This window comes from Neodiprion lecontei, chromosome 5, assembly GCF_021901455.1.
Source record: "Neodiprion lecontei isolate iyNeoLeco1 chromosome 5, iyNeoLeco1.1, whole genome shotgun sequence".
Classification (NCBI taxonomy): domain Eukaryota; kingdom Metazoa; phylum Arthropoda; class Insecta; order Hymenoptera; family Diprionidae; genus Neodiprion; species Neodiprion lecontei.
In genome coordinates, this window is record NC_060264.1 from 31,351,268 (window position 1) to 31,372,155 (window position 20,888).

Consider the following 20,888-nt stretch of genomic DNA (forward strand, 5'->3'; position numbering starts at 1 on the left):
AAATAGATAAAAATGGAAAAGATTAAGATGAAGCGTCGATAAATATAGGAAAAAAAGTAAAATAAGAATGAAAGTATAACGTAGAAATCACCATCATTTCTGTATAAACTATTACTATATATAATAATTATAATTAATATTACGATTATTATTATTGTTATTGTTATCATATATTGTGTTTATTGCCGTGTGTTTGTCATAACCGCATAATATGATCATGTCACATTAAACATACATATACATACATTATATACGTACATATACATAATAGATAGTACAATTCATTATATGCATATAGTACGCGTAAAGAATGAAGAAGATAAAAATATTATGAATGTAATACCTACAACGGTGCCTCTTTTGAGCTTAAAAACTTTGAGCTTTAATCTCTGTTGCATATTATATACGTAACTTACGCGATTATTATTTCATTATTATTTATCATTTACTTAAACGCGCACGCATTCTTTATGTACACACATATACATATGTATAATAATGTGCACTAAAAAATCCTCGCCTAAGATTAAAACGCGATTTGATGAAAAAGTAACGTCACTCAAGTCTCCAGCATCCTCATTATAGTAACATCAATCATACAGACTCGATGCGTTGTTTGTAATAAAATCGCGATTTAATATTACGACCGATATTTTCATATATATTATAATTCCGTATTGTATATGCCATCGTAATGTGTACATATTATACATATGATGTGATTAGAAGAAAAAAAAAATGATTATTATATATAATATATCTGTTTGAAGACTGCTTCCGTTATTAAACAGAGACGAATAAAGTATATCAAGTGTTTAAAAATAGAAGCGCAAAAAAAAAAAGGAAAAATCAAAAATCAAATGCTGCGAAGAGAATAATAATAATAATAATAATAATAATAATAACAATAATAATGATAATGTATATAATACAATCGTCAGTTTATTTATTTATTCACTCATTCAATCTTATTAATTTTTTAATCACCTTTTCTATAACCTCCTCTTCCTTTTTTACCGTATGCATCATCAGGTCCACCTATGCGAAGAATAAAATAAATTCATTCGCTGGATTTTTTTAAACGTACATAATACGTGCTTACGTTTCGTACATACATGTATTACGTGTATACGATTTATTTGAGAAAGATACAGTAAAACGTAAAGGAGATTTTTCCACTCGTAATTATATTAAAATAACTCCGGTTACGCATACTTGCATTATGCGTCTAATTTTATAGTTACATTGTTATTTCTTTTTTCATTTCATAATTTTATTGAAGGAAAAAAAGATTTCGTCACATGAAACAATTTAAAGTATACTATAAAAGAACAATGTTCACTTTTCATTTTGTTTTTTCTTTTCTCAACATTTACGCGAAGTAAAAATTATGTTTATTATAAAGTGAATATTTTTTTTTCAAGTACGTTCTGGAAAACTATAATAATCAATTACACACGAGTCAGTGGACAGTGAGACGTGTCAAGATTTTAACTTTTGATTATAAGAAGAAAAAAAAATCATCGTTTGAGAAATATTTCCAAATATAATCTCTATGTAACATTTATTCGGCATAAAATTCATTAATTATACATATAGTATTCAAAATCCACGAGAAACGAATAATAAATTATCCGCTAATTTGAAATTTTTGTAACAGTACGAAGGTTGTTATAACACATAATTTTATTTTGGTCAAAACACTATATATATATATTTAATTTGATCATGAATGTGTATAGAATTATTATCACGTAAGTTCGAGAAAGGTAAGGTTATTCGTTATTTTATTCAAGGTAATAGAAATTGCATGTTGAATGAAAGATCGACATAGTATAAATTGTATAATGATTCTTGCAGATAATTTTTTCATGGCACAATTATATATATATATATATAATACATACTAAACAAATAGATACATATGCATATATCGTCGATTAATTTAACAATCTCAATATACATGATATACAAAGTACACTAGCAAGTAATTTGAAAACGTAATTCATGAATTTTGTATTTTTATTTTCGGTCACTTACGGGTAGATTATAACCATAATTATATTCCATTGCACATTGATCCATTCATTATATTTTTCCTTCTTCGTTTCTCACATTATTTCGCAATGTTGCTTATTCTTCAATTCTTACTTATACCAACTAATCGTTGATCTATGTATATGGATATAACGGGGTCAAAATTTAAACACATCAAACAAGTACAGCAAAAAAAAAAAAAATCGAAATCAAATCATTTCAACAGTCGAAATCGAATCTTGTAAAAAAAAAATCAAAATCTATCAGAAAAAATGACAGTACTGAGAGATTACACGTGTTGTTTGGATAGTTATTTGCGAAATACAATATATTTCAAAGTAATTATTATGGTTATGTTATATTTTTATAGATATAGATATAAGTCGATTTTTCTTTATATGCGCTCGAATTTCTTTTGCAATTATTATACTATGATATGCATCTGATCGTCAATTCGGCTCTCCGTCTTTCTCTCGTCGACAATTAACGGTAAAATAATGAAATTAAAATCTTTAGATCGCGTAAAATAAAAAAAATTTTCATCTCTTTACCTTTGTTTTTTTTTTTTTTGTCTGCATTTTCAAATATGTATATATTCGTGTGTGTGTGTGTGTGTGTGTGTGTGTACAAACAATAATAACAATGGGTTATACCGTACAAGAAACGCGTGTTATAGAGGAATTGGGAAGAGAGGGGTAGGGAAAAACAAAACAAATTGGACAAAAAAAAAATTAAATTATATTACAACTTTTGAACAATGTCGAATTTCAATTTGAAATCCATCGATTCTTTTTTCGGATCATATTTCTTGCGTGCTGCCAACTTTGCGCGCAATTCTTTCGCGCTCATTTTCAAGTTCAAACCCTTCTGTTCACCTCCGCTGATGTTCGGAACGTTTCCGTTACCGCTTCCGGCACTTCCATTATTTTCATTGTTCTCGTCCTGATCAATTCTGTTACCATTTTCCCGTGATTGTTCAATGCCAGAATTGTTGTTTACGACCGTCGGCGCTGTACTGCCGCTGTCCGTTGAGCTGACTGATTTGTGAGCACTCTGAAAATGAAAAATAGACATACAGTTTCAACCGACGATGATATGAAATTAAATAAAAAATCAACAAGGGTTCGTTAGAACTCTCGGAAAAACAGATAAAAAAATTTACGAACAACTTTGGAACATAAGCTGTATTACGCCTGTAAACTCATCTAATTCCCAATTCGTCCACGCGTCAAATCTTCCAATTCTCAGTGTATAGTCAATGCTCGAATGATCTAACGCGCATGCGCTAAAATTCTGCAGCAAAAGTAGTTGTTGTCAGCATAACCAACATTTTTGAGGTTACATCCATCGCGGCGACCTGTCATCTGAACTTACATCGGTTGGTCGACCTGACAAAACAACTGCTATGCTCTAGAATTTTTTGCGCATGCGCATTAGACCATTCGACCGTTATCTACTCACTGTGTACACCTATATCCGTACGTATTGCAGTTAAGCCCTCGAATTTCAGGCCGGATTGTAATTAATCCGTGTATTGTACAAGGAGATAAAAAATTTATTGCGCTCGGATATCGAAGTATCGGCATTAAACCAGCTATATTACTGTGGGTATAAATTAATCGTCTCGTATACACGTTTAATACGGTCATACATGTGTATAAGAATAAAAACTCGTCTGGGAATATATGAACGCTTGAGGAAATATTCGTTGAACATGCCATTTTCGATTTATTTCTCTTCGCATATGTTTTTTCGTAAAACTTCAACTATAATGTAGACCATAGATATTTTGCTCTATGTCATAGCTGCTAACTAACGTATTATAGTAGCACATTTTCTACATCTGCTTTTCATTGCAGTACCTGCAAGGTATACATCTAATTGCATAATCATCGCAGTCAACTGCAAACAGCACCGGCCTATTATATGTATCAGTATTATGTCCATAATATCCATGAGTCTGTAGAGTGTTAATTGCATTAGAATTATGCCTGTTTTACGTTCTAATGATTTACCTGTAGCATGCATTCATGTAGGTTACACAGCGTGAATAACATACCTTGCATATAAGAGTTTATAAAAAAAAACGTTATACTTTCTGTACAGATTTTTTTGACTTGTTAAATTGGTTTATTTCAAGAATTACTTGGAAGAAACAAAGTGGGAAAAATTTACGTCGCTATATAATGTTATACCGGGAAATTCGCTCACTTTGCAAAAGATCAGCTTCAAACGAAACGATCGCCTGCATTTAGGCAACCCAAATTTCGCCATTAGACGCGGGTTAGCGAGGTTGCAAGTTAGCAGGCGTTAGCCTTATTTCAAATACGTACACGCAGACAAGTGGCTTTTGATTGCAATGTCGTACTCATACACATAACAAAGCACAGACAATATAATAACAGCTTTATAATGCACCGCAGATGTTTCAATTCACTTTTTTTTTTCATTCTCTCCAGCATTTGCAAGGTTTACGAAATTCTGAGAGAAGAGTCAATTACGTAAACGCAATACGTAGTCACACAAGTAGGGTATAATAGAAATAGGTATGTACCTATACCTGCAAGTCGCGTACCTGCTCGTGAGAATTTCACAGAAGAGAAAAAGCAAACAGAAACACGCGCACGCATGTATTACTATTGAAAATTTGTTGCAATCATCGTTCTAAGAAACGCGCTGACGCAGACGAATATACGGCAAGTATTTTAGATAAGGACAAAGAATAATATTGCGATAAACAGAAGTAAGTTAAAAAATTTCTCCCTTGTTTCAGTTGTAATGCACGACGTGTGCTGTATCCACATCCGAGTTTTTTACGAGTACAACATTTTGTATTGCCTGTTTAAGGAGAGAGAAAAAAATCTTCACACCTACAGCATATATTTTCAACGTTAAAACGACAGGGCAGATGTGTCAGCGCGGCTGATTGGCTCAAGGCTTCGTGCATAGAGGAGGTATGTATGCACGATTATACGTACTACATACCGTTGCTGGTCGTGTAATGTACGTTGACTACCTTGAAAGAGATTACGCAATTGTTTAAGTTGGCCTACAGGTAAAACGACCGTAATGTAACGTAACCCGGCTTGTTGCAGACGTGTTCTTATCGACGAAATACCTGGCTGCCGGTATGTGTGTATGTATATATCCAAAGAACGCTAAAATCCGTGTATCGAATAACTATAATATTCTGTCGAATCATACGTACACATCGACACAGATCCGAGCGGACGCAATTATTTTGATCGTGAACCGATCGTTGTGCAACTATTCGTTGTGAAATCATTAATAATATACGTGTATATATATTATATATCTATGCATTCGTCGATGTTACTAAGTTTTACACAGTTGCAGACGAGAGAAGAGAAGAAAAAAGTATGATGCTGTGATAATTCAATTCTTTTCACAATAGCCCGAAAAAATAACTTACTTTTACGGGTTTACAGGTTCTGATAAAAAGAAACGAGTATGGTTAACGCCTAAGACCAGATTATCGGGTGTCACTTTCCTATCCATCGTTCACCGCTCCAAGCTATAGGCTAATTGTAAGCTGTCATTACGAGATCTTGCAATTGAACTTGTTAGTCGATCTGTTGACTGCTGACATGCATGTAGACTAATATTATCCGTGTCTCCAAACTGTAATGTTCATAAATAATATATAACGTACAAATAGCCTGGCGCATTCGTAACTGACTCGCGTCCGTATAATCTCGTCGTTGCTTATCGGATTAACCATGACAATAAATTGACAGAGCCGCATTAGTGCAGCTAAATTGTATACGTCGACGCATAGAATTAGTTTCATCCTTTTCCTCAACAATCGTTGATGGATTTCTGCATTCGAATAAATATTAAAGTCAATCAATATTTAAAGTGTGAAAAAAAAGAAATGGAAATTTTTGAAATTATACTCGAGAATAATTTATAATAATTCTTGATTACTTTTCATGAGTATAAATTATGCAATTTCGCTTATTCGGACAAATTAGTCGCCGGTTTGAAAATGGAGAAATTATTTTTTTCCATTGCTCTCCCGGATTACCGAGCACATATCCTCGAAATGCGGACAACGCGATCTAGTTCTATCGGATATATTCATTGTACACGCGTCGTCCTTTTTATTCCGCTGTCTTTCTACTTTCTTGACGACACGGAGACAGTTAACTTGTAACAGTTATATCGTCGTGATCTGGGTAATTTTTGCGATGGTGGAGAGATTCAATGTAGCACCGTTGTGGACTTTGAATTATTTTAAAGCTAGCGAGTCACCGCGAGATTGGCATTACGGATGCGAGACGATGTGATTCTTTTAAATTTATTAAACCACGCACGCGGTGCAGCGAAACCCGCACGACGCATATTATATGCAATCGAATCGTTCGCTGCATAGCAATTCTCATTAAGCAGGTACTGCGATGCGTCTTTACCGACCGAGTAAAATGTCACCTATTTCTGTCTTATTATCAGAGCACAGTCAAAGCGAGTGATACAATACTCGGTCGGTTAAAGACTGACTTTCAAATAATTGAAAACTAGAGACCAACTAAACTTTCTTCCATTGTTTTAAGCAAAAAATCTTACGCTGATCGACTAAATATGTTCTAGCTTGTGTATAAATTCCAAAGATATTAACAAACGCAAGAAGGCGTCGTACGTTTTTTCTTTCTTTGTTCGTTCCACTCGTTGTAATGACGTGTAACGAGTATTATCAGCATAATATTTTCGCATAATATTGTACACATTTGAGCTGGCGTTCTCGTCGTATCTGGTAAGTCGTCGAGAAGCAGCCGCCGGATAAGTAACGATTGTGGAAACGACATACCGAGAAGCGAATCATGCGTAGGTATTTACATTCTTTATGTACGTTTCGAATTATATTCAGCACATACATGCATACTTATATGTATAAGAATAGCCGCGATCGCATCGTCTCGGTGTATTAAAGTCATGCGGTTCTCTCCTGATGGGAATGCGTCATCGAGCACACGGTGAAGAATTATCATCTTCTTATAGCAAACTTCGCGTTGTTTCACACGGGAATAACAGCTCCTGACAAATATCGTCTCTCACGATAGCGAGCGTCTTCGCGTGTGAGTGAATATGTACCTTCACGCTTTTTGCATCCGGCGTGACAGCAGTCAGAATTACGGTCGCAGCTAACGCTGCAGCTCTAAATACTGCAGGGTTTCTGTTGTAATATTTCATCGTAACAATTGCAGTATTCTGATATGCAATTTTTCATGATCATGATTTTGCTTCTCGAATTGTAGGAATAACTATTTATTCTGACTGTTACCAAAAGCTACAGATCGCTGACGTGAAAAATTCGCAACTAGCTTGTAATAGACGCTGACAATAGTTGAATTAGTGACATTTTACTCCGTAGGTAACGACGCGATCTGTGGTAATGACTGACTGTAGCATCTTCTCAAATGAGAATAAGGAATAAAAAATACGAAATAAACATGTTTCGTCGTTTAATACGAAGTCATTAAGGCAGCATTATCTGCCACCAGATACCCGAGAAATTCTGGAATTTCGCAATGAATTTTCATGGTGCTGAAAAAGACGTGGAAATCAATCCTTCCAGTACAATAGCGGCGACAGGACGGTAACACAGAGCGTGAACATTCCAACTACTTTGCACGCAGCGATTCATCCTGCAGTTTTGCAAAAGTTTACGATCGATTGTATACTTGAACGAGAAGAGGAAAATATAGATAACAAAAGAGATATTTTTTTTTAGACGTAATTACCACATCGATTGTATACGATAATTATACGTAGGTACGTAATTCCGAGTTCTAAGAGTTGTATACGAGTGTATAATATCCTCTTTATCTGACGGATCTTTTCAATTCCAGCCCCTATTTAGACCGTGTTACAGGTATAATATTCTTGTGCAAACGAAAACGTTTAAATAATACGCAAACAAAAATAAGGAGAACTTGGTAATTCTCATATTTCCGAAGAATTATAATATCATGTATACAAGGGCAGACGAATACGACGCGGCGACGATTGAAGAGAAACAAAAAATACAAAATCAAGGCAACGCGGAATAATATGGAAGAGATGGAGAGAAAACCACAGAGTTTGTTATATAAACCGAAACGCTGCTAGTCAACCGTGATTCGGTAAATGAAAGATCATTTATGTAGTTAAAGAGAAGTTATAAATCGCACTGTTTAATTTTTATAACGTTCAAATTATTATACTTTATATGCACGGGGATTTTTGCAGGTACGCGCGTCCTTCGTATTTATCAAACGTGTAAACGTGACACATGTTGTGTTGCTCATATTTTTTTTCCACACGTTAATACGTAACATGTGTAAACGTACTTATGACTAAAATGTCGCTTTTCTATCTACAGAGCCCGACGCGGTTAAAGATAAGTTACATCCGCCTAACTCCAGATTCAAAAAAAAAAGGAAAAAAACGTACGTAGGCGGATGAGTCTTTCTGGTACTATAACAAGTATTGTCAAGCCTGCTGTAAACCTGGTTTACATAGTGCGCATGTACAAAATCATACAAACAAATCCTACGCAAATATATGAAAAAAAAAATGAAAAAAAGAAGAGAAACAAGAGAACCAATTAAATTTATGATCACATCTATGTATAATACTGCAAGCATCACTATAGATCTAATCCGAATGTAATTGAAATATTTTTATGATTGGCGTAGCGGATAATTTGTACTATACTCTGTGCACGTACGTAATACGTATGTGTAAGTTTTGTACATTTTTGCAAATTCATACATCACGGTACAAATTGGTATACTGTAGTATATGATGTTACGAATATGACGAAATGCTCGTTGGTGAGGGTGATGCGGTATACATAACATATATATTTTTAATCATATTTCAATGCTCGTCTTTTTTCCCCTAGGCTCTAGACTAATTTATTATGACAGTAAGTACGACGCAGTCTCTCAGTACTGCCTGTAGCCTGCAGCCTGCGGACCTAAACTAAAATTCATCATCAAAACAACCGCAGCCTTAGAATTTCCTGAATTATCTACTACCAAGGACTTTCTCTTCGCTGCTGAATATAAAATTATCATCTCTAAACAAATATGCTATCAGGATCTTATCGCAATGAGGAAAATCCATGTTGCGTATAGTAGGATTACGTCAAGTTCGTTTTAAGGATTAAAAACAAGCTGCTGGTAAGGTATAAAATGTATAGTTTTAGCTTGAGTTCTTAAACTTTTATACGGAACTAGAATAATTATAAACGATTCCATGACCTATATCTACATAATTTACGGTTTAGGGGCTATAAAATTTTTGGAAAGCAACAGCATGCGCGACTTTCTTCATCGGGCGAATACCTGCCTCGCGCACCATTTACCAGGTGTTAAGGTGACGATGTTTAGCTATGCGGAGTTGATACGTTTCGTAGATATGATACAGCTCTGTACATATATACGTAACACGTGAACCCTGCATGCCCAAGTTTGGAGAAATTCACGTTTTAAATACCCCAGAGGGAAGACGAATATCTGAAATCGGTTACTTATAATACGTTCTATCGCGAAATATTCGTAAATATGTACGTATGTGTAAACCTCAGGTATTTATAAATAGAATCATAAGCATGCCAGCGTGTATATGCATACACCGATCTATGCTGCAGGCATACCTACTACGGTCAATTTATATACCTCTATACACGAGTCACAAATCCGTTACGAACGCGTTCGAATTTAAATACTCGATATACGCAAGTGTGCCATCCATCGAGGTATTTCGAACAGCGCCTCGATTCCGCATTTGTTTTTAGGTTGCCATAATATGTATGTGTATAACTGGAAGAAACTTTAAACCGAAAGATAATCAGTAAAAAATTAACTCGTACCGATTCACCTTTTTTTTTTTTTGTTTTTATCAGTCAAACAAACACCTTCTTTATCGACTTTCAATTTCCACGATATTCGACGACGCGATTTCGCGCCCTGATCACGGGTTCTAAGAACACATCGATCCGGTTCAACAACGCAAGAAAACGCGCTCGTTTTACTAAGAATATTTGAAGAAGAAAAAAAAACGAATTTGAAAGTATAGTTTGTTCGAAACGGTTGAGCGCCATTCGATGGCGTCATATCGTGCTAGCCAATGAAACGAGACGGCGAGCAGTGGTTCTTATTCACGACTTTAATTGCAGTTTGCAAATTTATTTATACCATCTATACCTCCGTTAAATAATACCAGGAATATTCTACTTCTGGAGAGAAATTAAAAGAGTGCGAGTACCACGCCGATCCCCAAGTTTCGATGTCCTGCCTGTCTGTAACCGATATTCAAGCTCAATTTAAGTTAAATTTCATTGGGAAGAAAAAAACAATTGAAAGAATAAATAATACCGACATTCAAATATTCGATTCAGTGGTTCGCATCCAGGTAATACCTACATGGTGACGCAACGCAAACCGCCATGACATTACGTCATCCAATTAGTTGATCAATCAGCACGTGAGTAAACGAAATTACAGAATATGTACACTATATGTAAATAGATCTATAGACGCGTCGTGTGTTTCTCATATGTTTGTACGTATTATCACCGTTTCTTCTTAAGCTGATAGAAAATTGAGACTTCTTCTTCACAGCTCGGCCGGTATAACAGGTACATACACAGGTAATGTATATCAATGTGAGAATTGAACGAAATCGGTAAGCGAAGAACTTGTACTATCTCATTGCATGATCTACTGATTAGAAAAAAAAAAATAATCACATTCCATGTTTATCGTTATAGATTGTGCAGTAGCCAGTAAATGATGTATCGACATATATTGTCTCTCTAGTATCAGATAACAAGTGGGTGGGTAGTTTTGACAATGAGACGAAAGACATCGATTGTCTCTGCAAGTAAATATAATCGTAATTATAACAAAAAATGCGCGCGCGTATTGTAACGAATATCGTGATAAATAAAGGATCTAATTGTAAGAATAGGTGTTGTATAGTGTGTTGTCTAGTCACCTCGTCGAAGCTGCTGTTGCTGCCAATGGACTGAGCGTAATTGACGGTGGTCTGATCTTCCTCGGACGCGGGATTTTTCTCGGGAGTTTTTACGACCTTGACATTAGGTAGGGTGCCTTTGATGATGATGTTGTTGGCCTTGAAGTAATCGTCGGCCTCTTGATCGACTACGAGCAATTTGGTCTCGTTTGGAAACGCCTTGATGCGTTCTACCACCTGCTTGTGAGTTTCGTTCGATATGTCGATCTCGTTCACTTCGATGATTCTGTCACCTTGCTTAAGGCCCGCAGCCTCGCTGGGCGAGCCTTCGTCAACTTTGCCGATGTATTGTCCGTTCTTACCCTTCTCGGCGTGCAAATTAAATCCATATCCGTCAAAGTCTTCCCATTTAACAATGTGGCAGAGCCTCGCTTGCGGCACATTATTATCATTACTTAGCGACATCGCTATGTGGATATATTATATATATACACACACTCCCACGGTTTGATTCGACGATGCGGTATCTGCGTACCGAATGCTTATGTGTGTATGTATATATATATATATATATATATATATATATGCGTGTGCGCGCGTGTAATTACAGGTGAGCCTGTGGCAGGTACACACTAAGTCTTTCTCATACGTTTTCCTTGTAGATACCAATTATATTATACGTATTTATGGATGTAATTTTAAGTGTACGACTTTAAATTTTTCCTTAACAAAAATATATAAATAAATTTCTTCAGTCGTAGATTTATTTCCTGATTTATTTCTTCGTTTTTATGTATCAATAATATAGAGACCGGGAGAAAAATAAACTACGATAAAAAAAAAAACAAACAAACAAAGAAACAACAAAGGCGGTAAAACTGCAGCGGTTCGCGTTTAAAATTGTGCACAGATTTTTTTCATTTTAAAAACACATAGGAATGAATTTTACGTCCGTCTAACGCATATGCATATAGGGGTATACAATATTACATGTAGACAGATAGAAGTATGTTATATTCCTTATTGTATTATACAATATTAATCACGGAACAACAAACACTCCGTTATATATATATACATATATTATACATGTATATATGAGATTATTATCGGTGCATCATACTCAACTGCAGTACATCTGTGTTATACAACTACAATCCTACAATATACACGTAAAACCGGCGATTATTTTTTCTTGCTCCTTACGTCTTCTAACGATACCTAAGTTCATGCGAATTCTTTTCCCTATAATTAATTCACATGTAAAATCCAGCTACGTGCGTAAACTCCTTTTACACTTTTAATATTATACGCACGTGCTTATCAGCGTTACCATTAATATTACCGCGGTTATTATTACTATTATTATTACTTTTGTTGTTATTATTTTTATCGTTATACTTTACCGGGCAAAAGTGCTCGTAATGTGTACGAATTAGTTTGAATTTTTTTTCAATTCAATTATTATTGCTCGCTCTTTGATAGACGATGATATTATTAGGTATGTTAGCGCGACGTGTATTCTCTGTCGCTGTTCGTTCGTTCGATCCGTAAAATATGGTTACACGTATAATATATACTTGCAGGTAGGTACCGGTTGTTATATACTTTCAGTTGTAACGTACGTAAGCTTGCGGTGTCGGGACGCAAACAGGTGCTCGAACACTTCACGAATCTACAGAGGCATCCGTTCCCGTTGACGATGGCTGGGCTAAGCCGTTCCCCTCTCCTTACTTCGCCCCCTTCTCGGAGACTTTGGTGCCCCACCACACGGTCCAGCCGAGCAAACAGCCACCTCTTCGGTCTACACCGTCTACGTCGTCATCGTGCGTCGAGAACCGGTTACCAGGTTGGAGGAGAGGGTGAAGTTATGCAGCGTCGTCGTTCGTACGCTTTTGTAAAACGCGCGCCTCTGGCGCCAGGTGAGAGAACTAAACTACGGCCGATTATCAATTGCATATTGCCCTGGCTGCACAGGAAAACCACGACTCGTCGCATAGACTCATTCCTCACAGAATGCTTTGGATGGTTTCGGCACGAGAATGAGATGATCTAATTATTGACAAGTTTAAGGCTTGAACGTTATATTCCGGTTTTTTTTTCCAGTTTTTATTGCGATGCAAGATCGCTCATCGTAAACGAGAAATGTTTCGTAGCGTACATTTTACAAGATGAAATTGTTACAATCCATAGACGTGGTAAACTTAATGAAAAACCAGGAAATGTCAAGGAATTTTTGAAAATACTTGAAGATTTCTTCGGAATAGTAAATAACGTGAAACGTCATGTTTAAATGCGATATTTCAATATTTCAACCAAAACCTTGAAATAACTACGGTTAATAATTTTTCTTAATCGCTACGCTTCCTTCCTTATATTTACATTTATCTGGAAAAATTATAATTGTGATGTATTATTAACAATGGGAATATGTACATCCTCCAAGTCAAAACTTCGGCTATTTATTCATCAACAATTTTATTGCAACGTTTTAACAAATACGGAAAACCTATTTTCGAATACAATATGTTGTAACAAGTTCGTGCTTTTTCCCTGACGTAAGTCATTCGGTCAGGGGATCAGGAAATTTTTGAAGAGTCATTTACTGCCCACCCTATATGTAAAAAAAAAAAATTCGATCATTTAGCGGAGCAATTGCAGAAACGTTGCGTGACATTTTTGGTTCAACTCTTCTAAGCGTGCACTATTATACGTTCTTCGTTGTACACGTATGTATTTGTATCGCATGCATGTAACGTTTGTACAAGTGTTACGGCAAAAATTTTATACAAGCGACTGGGACACGCGGTCGACAAGAAACCTCGGATAATTATTTTTGCACATTTCTTGTTCCTTTTGATTTCCCGCTATCAATGCGGTTCAACGGTCACGACCGCTTCATACATTCGAATTCTTATTGCGAGTTATGCGGTAGGTATAACAATGCGTATATCCGCAGTTTATTTCGCATGGACTCTGCCAAAATATGGGTAAATATATTCATTCAATGGAGCGGTAATTTCACATTATGGCATTGTAAATCGATTTTCTCTGCCACCCGCAATTTAAGACAAATCGTTTACCCGTATTGTACTTTTCCCTACAACGTTTTGCACGGTTTTTGCATACACGCAAACAACTTTTGATGCCAAATAGTAAATTTAACTAGCGAGTGTTCTTTCTTTCTCAATTCACCCGTACGAGTAAATTCGAGCTAATTGTGACGAATAATTTGTAGAATTTTTGTCACGTTGTACATACTACATTGTAAATATGAAGCTATACGTGCAATCAACCTTGGCTCGTATCTAAAACATTTGGCAAACAATGAAAATGTTGCAAATCTATCATTTCTTGAAGCTGTTTACCTTTTAGTCGAAAAATGTTGAGAAATTTTTTATCGTTCTCGCGTTTCGGTGTGTATCTGTGTAACTGTATGTATATAATGTATGTAACCGTGCACGGTACGTGTTACAGGTAAATATTACACGCGGCACTGTAGCTTGAGGAAATTTTATTGACGTTCGAGGCCGACACCAAGATATAATAGAGATACATAGATTGCAATCCGTTTGTGTATACAAGGAAACTGGCAAGGTTATCAGTAAAACCGACTCCATTCAACGCTGGCACCGCGTCCTGTGCCAGTCACTGAGAAAGAGCGTATACGTATATGTACGGTTTACGGATTTACATGCAGACACACAGAAATGAGAATCACCTGCAGCGGAAACCTGTTGCGTAAGAAGAGTCGAATTTGTCACGAATGGAATAGACACCTGATAGGTACGTTCTCAATCCATTTTCCTACTACACATGGGTGCAATACATGTGACAGTTCAGAATTTCTCTACAATCTAAGTTCCCCGCTTATCTCGTTGTTATAGTTCGACGCTGATAAGCCGCATGGACCGAGCGAACAATAGCCGAGTAGTCCAGTCGAAATTAGGTCTGAATTGAAAATATTCGGGATGTGGCTGCATTTTTGTGTATTGGTGTTATCGACTCTCAGGTATTCAAATTTGAAGTCACTTTTTAGCTGTATAGCCGGCGTTTCGAGAAAACAGCTAAATTTCACGTTTTTTGCATTTTCCTCAAAAACTGTTATTGGTAGATGAAAAATGACTTGACCACCGTGTAGAGCGGAAAATTCTACATCGAATCATGTTCTCATATGTCGGAAACGAAGTCGGAGTAACAACTTAGAAAAAAACAAATATTTCTCAAAAATTCCCCAGATATCGTCGATAAGTAGAATTTCTTTTTTATTAATTTGCTAACCCGACGCCGTTTTCGATATACGAGGGCATAATTTGATGTGGAATTTTTAGCTCTACACGATGATCAAATCAATTTTCATATACCGATAGCAGTTTTTGAGGAAAATGCAAAAAACCTCAAATTTGCAGTTTCCTGGAAACGTTGCCTATGCAGCTCAAAAATGACTTCAGATTTAAGTTCCTGAGGGTCGAAAACCCCTACACGCAAACATGCAGCCATATCCCGAATATTTTTAATTCAGACCTACTTTGACTGGACTACTAGCGACAAGGTACGAAAGTGGAAGGATATAAAAAGCAGACCAAGAGAAAAGAAGACAGTTCGTTTTATACAGCTGACAATATCACTATGTAGTTGATTTTACTATACGTGTGTACTTATTCACTGATTTGTAATAACTCGCTGTGACACGTGTATAATAGTTGAATAGTTGAGATCACGGATTGTAATCAGCTTACGTTAATAGCCAACATTAAACAATAAATGCGTAGGTATGTGAAATACAGGTATAATTACCCACAGGTATTTGCTTTTGTTTTATCTTTGTGGCAGAGTTTTTAAAACAGCACCTACATCATGTGCGTGACTCAGAAGGTCGTTATTGACTCTGTATTACAAGATGATTCAACCGATCCGCCTGACCAGAATTTTTCACGTACCTGTTGATGTGCTAAACTTATTTTTATACGCAAGCGTAATACATTCACCAATGTCTACCTGCACCTTGATCGTGGAGGATTCAAGGATGTTGAAGGACATTTATGGAGACATTATAATATTTACTAGCAATAAAATTTCGATAGTTCGAGGCTTTACAAAACTTTTACTTCAATGAAAATATATTTTCGCAATCATTTATTGCGACCTTATAAAATCGGAACAGCGGTATTTAAAATTGCGCAAACAGCAGCAGTTACGTGTACATTCTTTATTTAAGTAACTGCATGGTAGCGAATTGTGAGGTTCTGTCACAATTAGCCATCATTTTTCATATATCATATCTAAGAACTACGCTGCATGTTCGCCGACATGTTACTTGGTATGTGTGTGTGTTAGAAGACACAATCGAACGAAACGAACGCAACAATTCGTTCATGTGATTACTAAACGACGTTGCAGTGATCTTGCAGCCATACTTCAACGTTTTTCGTGTCATTTTCCGACAAAACTGGCAAGGCTGTAATTTTCAACCCTTCTGCAGTACGTCAAAAATTAGCTGTTAAAAAATCCTTATTCGGTTATTCGAAATTTTCGTTGTGAATGTCCACCTTATTTGGCAGTCTTGGATAAATTCTCTTCATCCTATTTAATTTGAGTATTGCAATCTGGGCTGGCTTTGGTGTGGTTTTTACTGCATCGAATGTAAAAGTTCAAATCGTTGGAAACAGTTGATGAGTCTCGTGACGCATTTCGGTGCTGAGGAGGCGCCATCTTACGGCGACGAATCACATCATGGAATTGCGGTTTAACACTAAGCTGCCCAGCAGATTGCCATTTTCACAAACCGCAATTTCTCTGTCGGCCACCGTTCGTAGCACTAGAATGGTTAGAGCGAACAAATCCGAAATTCTTGTGGTACAAGTACGGATAACGTTTGAAGACCAACACTTGCAGGAACTATTTTTAACTGGATGGACCCCAAATGATTCAAAAATGGTATAAAGAACATAGTGGGACCAACCAATAAAAAAATGCGTCACTTTTACAACAAAACTTTTCGATGTCCGGCTTCAACTTTAAAGTAATTTCTCCCGCTCTTGCGTTTTTAGAATATACGCAATTGATTTCTTTCCCCAAAATTATGTCGATATAGTGCATCAAAGAATTATTTTAACTAGTTTTCAAAACCGGTCAAATTTCGACTAAGAAAATCCAAAGGGTTAACATTCCTTATTTTTTCAAGCCGAAGACTTTGCGTCGTAGAATCCATTCAAACGACTCCTTCTGCACTATTGAGATCCCAAGGATTCCTAAAAACGTATTTGGAGCATCGTGTGAAAAACACCTGAGAGGATACGCAGAAAATACGTTACAATTTTTGTAGGTCTTATTCATTTTATTCCAGGTTACATAAAATAGTAATTATACATCTTATATCGTACTGAGGTGCATTACAACTGTACGCAAGCCGAAAATTGAAATGCGCTTACAAACTACAATAATAACTATCGCATACAACATTGTTAATTTTCTACTTGCTGCAATGTATATCACAGTATTTTTTCCTTCTGTAGTAGTCGGACTTCTTACGTAATGTTCGTTTACTGAATGGCATTTTCATTGCCTTGCACTCATATACCATTAGGAGTATTACACTAATTGTATCAAACAGTTCAATTTCCATAATATTATAAATGAAAAAATAAAATCTATAAGACTTGTATCAATCAGTATCATCTCATAATTATTGGTATAATATATCGTTATTAGTATAATGTGTAAGTAAAACATATTGTAATTACACTATTCAGAAAGTTATTAAAGCAGTATGAACTGACTCTGAAACACTTGTACTGCAACTAATATGTAATAGGGCATGTCGAATAAACTGAAACTGAAACTTCGTAGCTATGAATTTGTGATTTTTCCTTTCCATCTCCTTGAAACCCCAGTAAGAATTTAATCATTTTGAACAATTTATTCCAGCACTTTTCAAAATCGCGAAAAGTTCCGCCAAAAATGCAAAGGGGTTGGCCTTACTTTTTTTTCATTTTTCGAGCCGAAAATTTTTGGTCTCCGATTCGATTTGTATGACCCTTTCCTGACCAATTGGACCCCCAGGAACTCAGAAAACGCAGCGAAAACAGCGTGGGATCAGCAGGATAGAAATCACGAATGAAAAAGCACCTGCTGAAAAATGTCGAAATCTCAGGTTTTCGTTTTTTGGCTGTAACTTTTGATGCGTTGACCGCAGCGTATTGGGACTGCGCCCAATCGATTTTTCTCGCAAAATTACGTCGGAATAGTGCGTGAAAGAATTTATTTCAGCACTTTTCAAAATCGCGAAAATTTTCGCCAAAAATACAAAGGGGTAAGCCTTGCTGTTTTTTTGGGCGAAAAACTTTTAGTCTCCGATTCGATTTGTATGACCCTTTTCTGACCAATTGGACCCCCAGGAACTCAGAAAACGCAGCGAAAACAGCGTGGGATCAGCAGGATAGAAATCACGAATGAAAAAGCACCTGCTGAAAAATGTCGAAATCTCAGGTTTTCGTTTTTTGGCTGTAACTTTTGATGCGTTGATCGCAGCGTATTGGGACTGCGCCCAATCGATTTCTCTCGCAAAATTACGTCGGAATAGTGCGTGAGAGAATTTATTTCAGCACTTTTCAAAATCGCGAAAATTTTCGCCAAAAATACAAAGGGGTAAGCCTTGCTGTTTTTTTGGGCGAAAAACTTTTAGTCTCCGATTCGATTTGTATGACCCTTTTCTGACCAATTGGACCCCCAGGAACTCAGAAAACGCAGCGAAAACAGCGTGGGATCAGCAGGATAGAAATCACGAATGAAAAAGCACCTGCTGAAAAATGTCGAAATCTCAGGTTTTCGTTTTTTGGCTGTAACTTTTGATGCGTTGATCGCAGTGTATTGGGACTGCGCCCAATCGATTTCTCTCGCAAAATTACGTCGGAATAGTGCGTGAGAGAATTTATTTCAGCACTTTTCAAAATCGCGAAAATTTTCGCCAAAAATACAAAGGGGTAAGCCTTGCTGTTTTTTTGGGCGAAAAACTTTTAGTCTCCGATTCGATTTGTATGACCCTTTTCTGACCAATTGGACCCCCAGGAACTCAGAAAACGCAGCGAAAACAGCATGGAATCAGCAGGATAGAAATCACGAATGAAAAAGCACCTGCTGAAAAATGTCGAAATCTCAGGTTTTCGTTTTTTGGCTGTAACTTTTGATGCGTTGACCGCAGCGTATTGGGACTGCGCCCAATCGATTTTTCTCGCAAAATTACGTCGGAATAGTGCGTGAACGAATTTATTTCAGCACTTTTCAAAATCGCGAAAATTTTCGCCAAAAATACAAAGGGGTAAGCCTTGCTGTTTTTTTGGGCGAAAAACTTTTAGTCTCCGATTCGATTTGTATGACCCTTTTCTGACCAATTGGACCCCCAGGAACTCAGAAAACGCAGCGAAAACAGCGTGGGATCAGCAGGATAGAAATCACGAATGAAAAAGCACCTGCTGAAAAATGTCGAAATCTCAGGTTTTCGTTTTTTGGCTGTAACTTTTGATGCGTTGATCGCAGTGTATTGGGACTGCGCCCAATCGATTTCTCTCGCAAAATTACGTCGGAATAGTGCGTGAGAGAATTTATTTCAGCACTTTTCAAAATCGCGAAAATTTTCGCCAAAAATACAAAGGGGTAAGCCTTGCTGTTTTTTTGGGCGAAAAACTTTTAGTCTCCGATTCGATTTGTATGACCCTTTTCTGACCAATTGGACCCCCAGGAACTCAGAAAACGCAGCGAAAACAGCATGGAATCAGCAGGATAGAAATCACGAATGAAAAAGCACCTGCTGAAAAATGTCGAAATCTCAGGTTTTCGTTTTTTGGCTGTAACTTTTGATGCGTTGACCGCAGCGTATTGGGACTGCGCCCAATCGATTTTTCTCGCAAAATTACGTCGGAATAGTGCGTGAACGAATTTATTTCAGCACTTTTCAAAATCGCGAAAATTTTCGCCAAAAATACAAAGGGGTAAGCCTTGCTGTTTTTTTGGGCGAAAAACTTTTAGTCTCCGATTCGATTTGTATGACCCTTTTCTGACCAATTGGACCCCCAGGAACTCAGAAAACGCAGCGAAAACAGCGTGGGATCAGCAGGATAGAAATCACGAATGAAAAAGCACCTGCTGAAAAATGTCGAAATCTCAGGTTTTTCGTTTTTTGGCTGTAACTTTTGATGCGTTGACCGCAGCGTATTGGGACTGCGCCCAATCGATTTTTCTCGCAAAATTACGTCGGAATAGTGCGTGAACGAATTTATTTCAGCACTTTTCAAAATCGCGAAAATTTTCGCCAAAAATACAAAGGGGTAAGCCTTGCTGTTTTTTTGGGCGAAAAACTTTTAGTCTCCGATTCGATTTGTATGACCCTTTTCTGACCAATTGGACCCCCAGGAACTCAGAAAACGCAGCGAAAACAGCGTGGGATCAGCAGGATAGAAATCACGAATGAAAAAGCACCTGCTGAAAAATGTCGAAATCTCAGGTTTTCGTTTTTTGGCTGTAACTTTTGATGCGTTGATCGCAGCGTATTGGGACTGCGCCCAATCGATTTCTCTCGCAAAATTACGTCGGAATAGTGCGTGAGAGAATTTATTTCAGCACTTTTCAAAATCGCGAAAATTTTCGCCAAAAATACAAAGGGGTAAGCCTTGCTGTTTTTTTGGGCGAAAAACTTTTAGTCTCCGATTCGATTTGTATGACCCTTTTCTGACCAATTGGACCCCCAGGAACTCAGAAAACGCAGCGAAAACAGCGTGGGATCAGCAGGATAGAAATCACGAATGAAAAAGCACCTGCTGAAAAATGTCGAAATCTCAGGTTTTCGTTTTTTGGCTGTAACTTTTGATGCG

At 36.8% G+C, this 20,888-nt stretch overlaps 1 protein-coding gene and 2 long non-coding RNA genes across 7 annotated transcripts; 2 read left to right on the forward strand and 1 right to left on the reverse strand.

Moving 5' to 3' along the window:
* Positions 1–365: 365 nt before the first annotated feature.
* LOC107226857 (Na(+)/H(+) exchange regulatory cofactor NHE-RF1) lies at positions 366–11,862 on the reverse strand. The gene is made up of 2 exons (XM_015667816.2): positions 11,044–11,862; positions 366–3,090 (listed from the first exon to the last, which is right to left on the reverse strand). The coding sequence occupies exons 1-2, from the start codon at positions 11,485–11,487 to the stop codon at positions 2,779–2,781; spliced, it is 756 nt and encodes a 251-aa protein (XP_015523302.1). The 5' UTR covers positions 11,488–11,862; the 3' UTR covers positions 366–2,778.
* On the forward strand, positions 3,087–8,520 carry LOC124294707. 5 transcript variants are annotated; one of them, XR_006904633.1, is made up of 4 exons: positions 3,087–3,641; positions 4,497–5,173; positions 7,560–8,180; positions 8,420–8,520. It is a non-coding gene; the product is annotated as an uncharacterized LOC124294707 (long non-coding RNA). The 5 variants fall into 5 exon arrangements; XR_006904630.1 differs by having other exon boundaries at positions 7,560–7,830; positions 7,908–8,520; XR_006904631.1 differs by having other exon boundaries at positions 7,560–8,520.
* Positions 11,863–14,617: 2,755 nt separating the features above from the next.
* Positions 14,618–17,833, forward strand: LOC124294708. Its single transcript, XR_006904635.1, has 3 exons — positions 14,618–14,808; positions 14,910–15,794; positions 17,207–17,833. It is a non-coding gene; the product is annotated as an uncharacterized LOC124294708 (long non-coding RNA).
* Positions 17,834–20,888: the final 3,055 nt, after the last annotated feature.

What these genes read in the sequence shown, in the direction of transcription:
- LOC107226857 (XM_015667816.2), bottom strand. Translation starts at nt 11,487, where the DNA reads ATGTCGCTAAGTAATGATAATAATGTGCCGCAAGCGAGGCTCTGCCAC. An exon ending in GCAACAGCAGCTTCGACGAG is followed by an intron (nt 3,091 to 11,043) that starts GTGACTAGACAA and finishes TTTCATTTTCAG; the next exon opens with AGTGCTCACAAATCAGTCAG.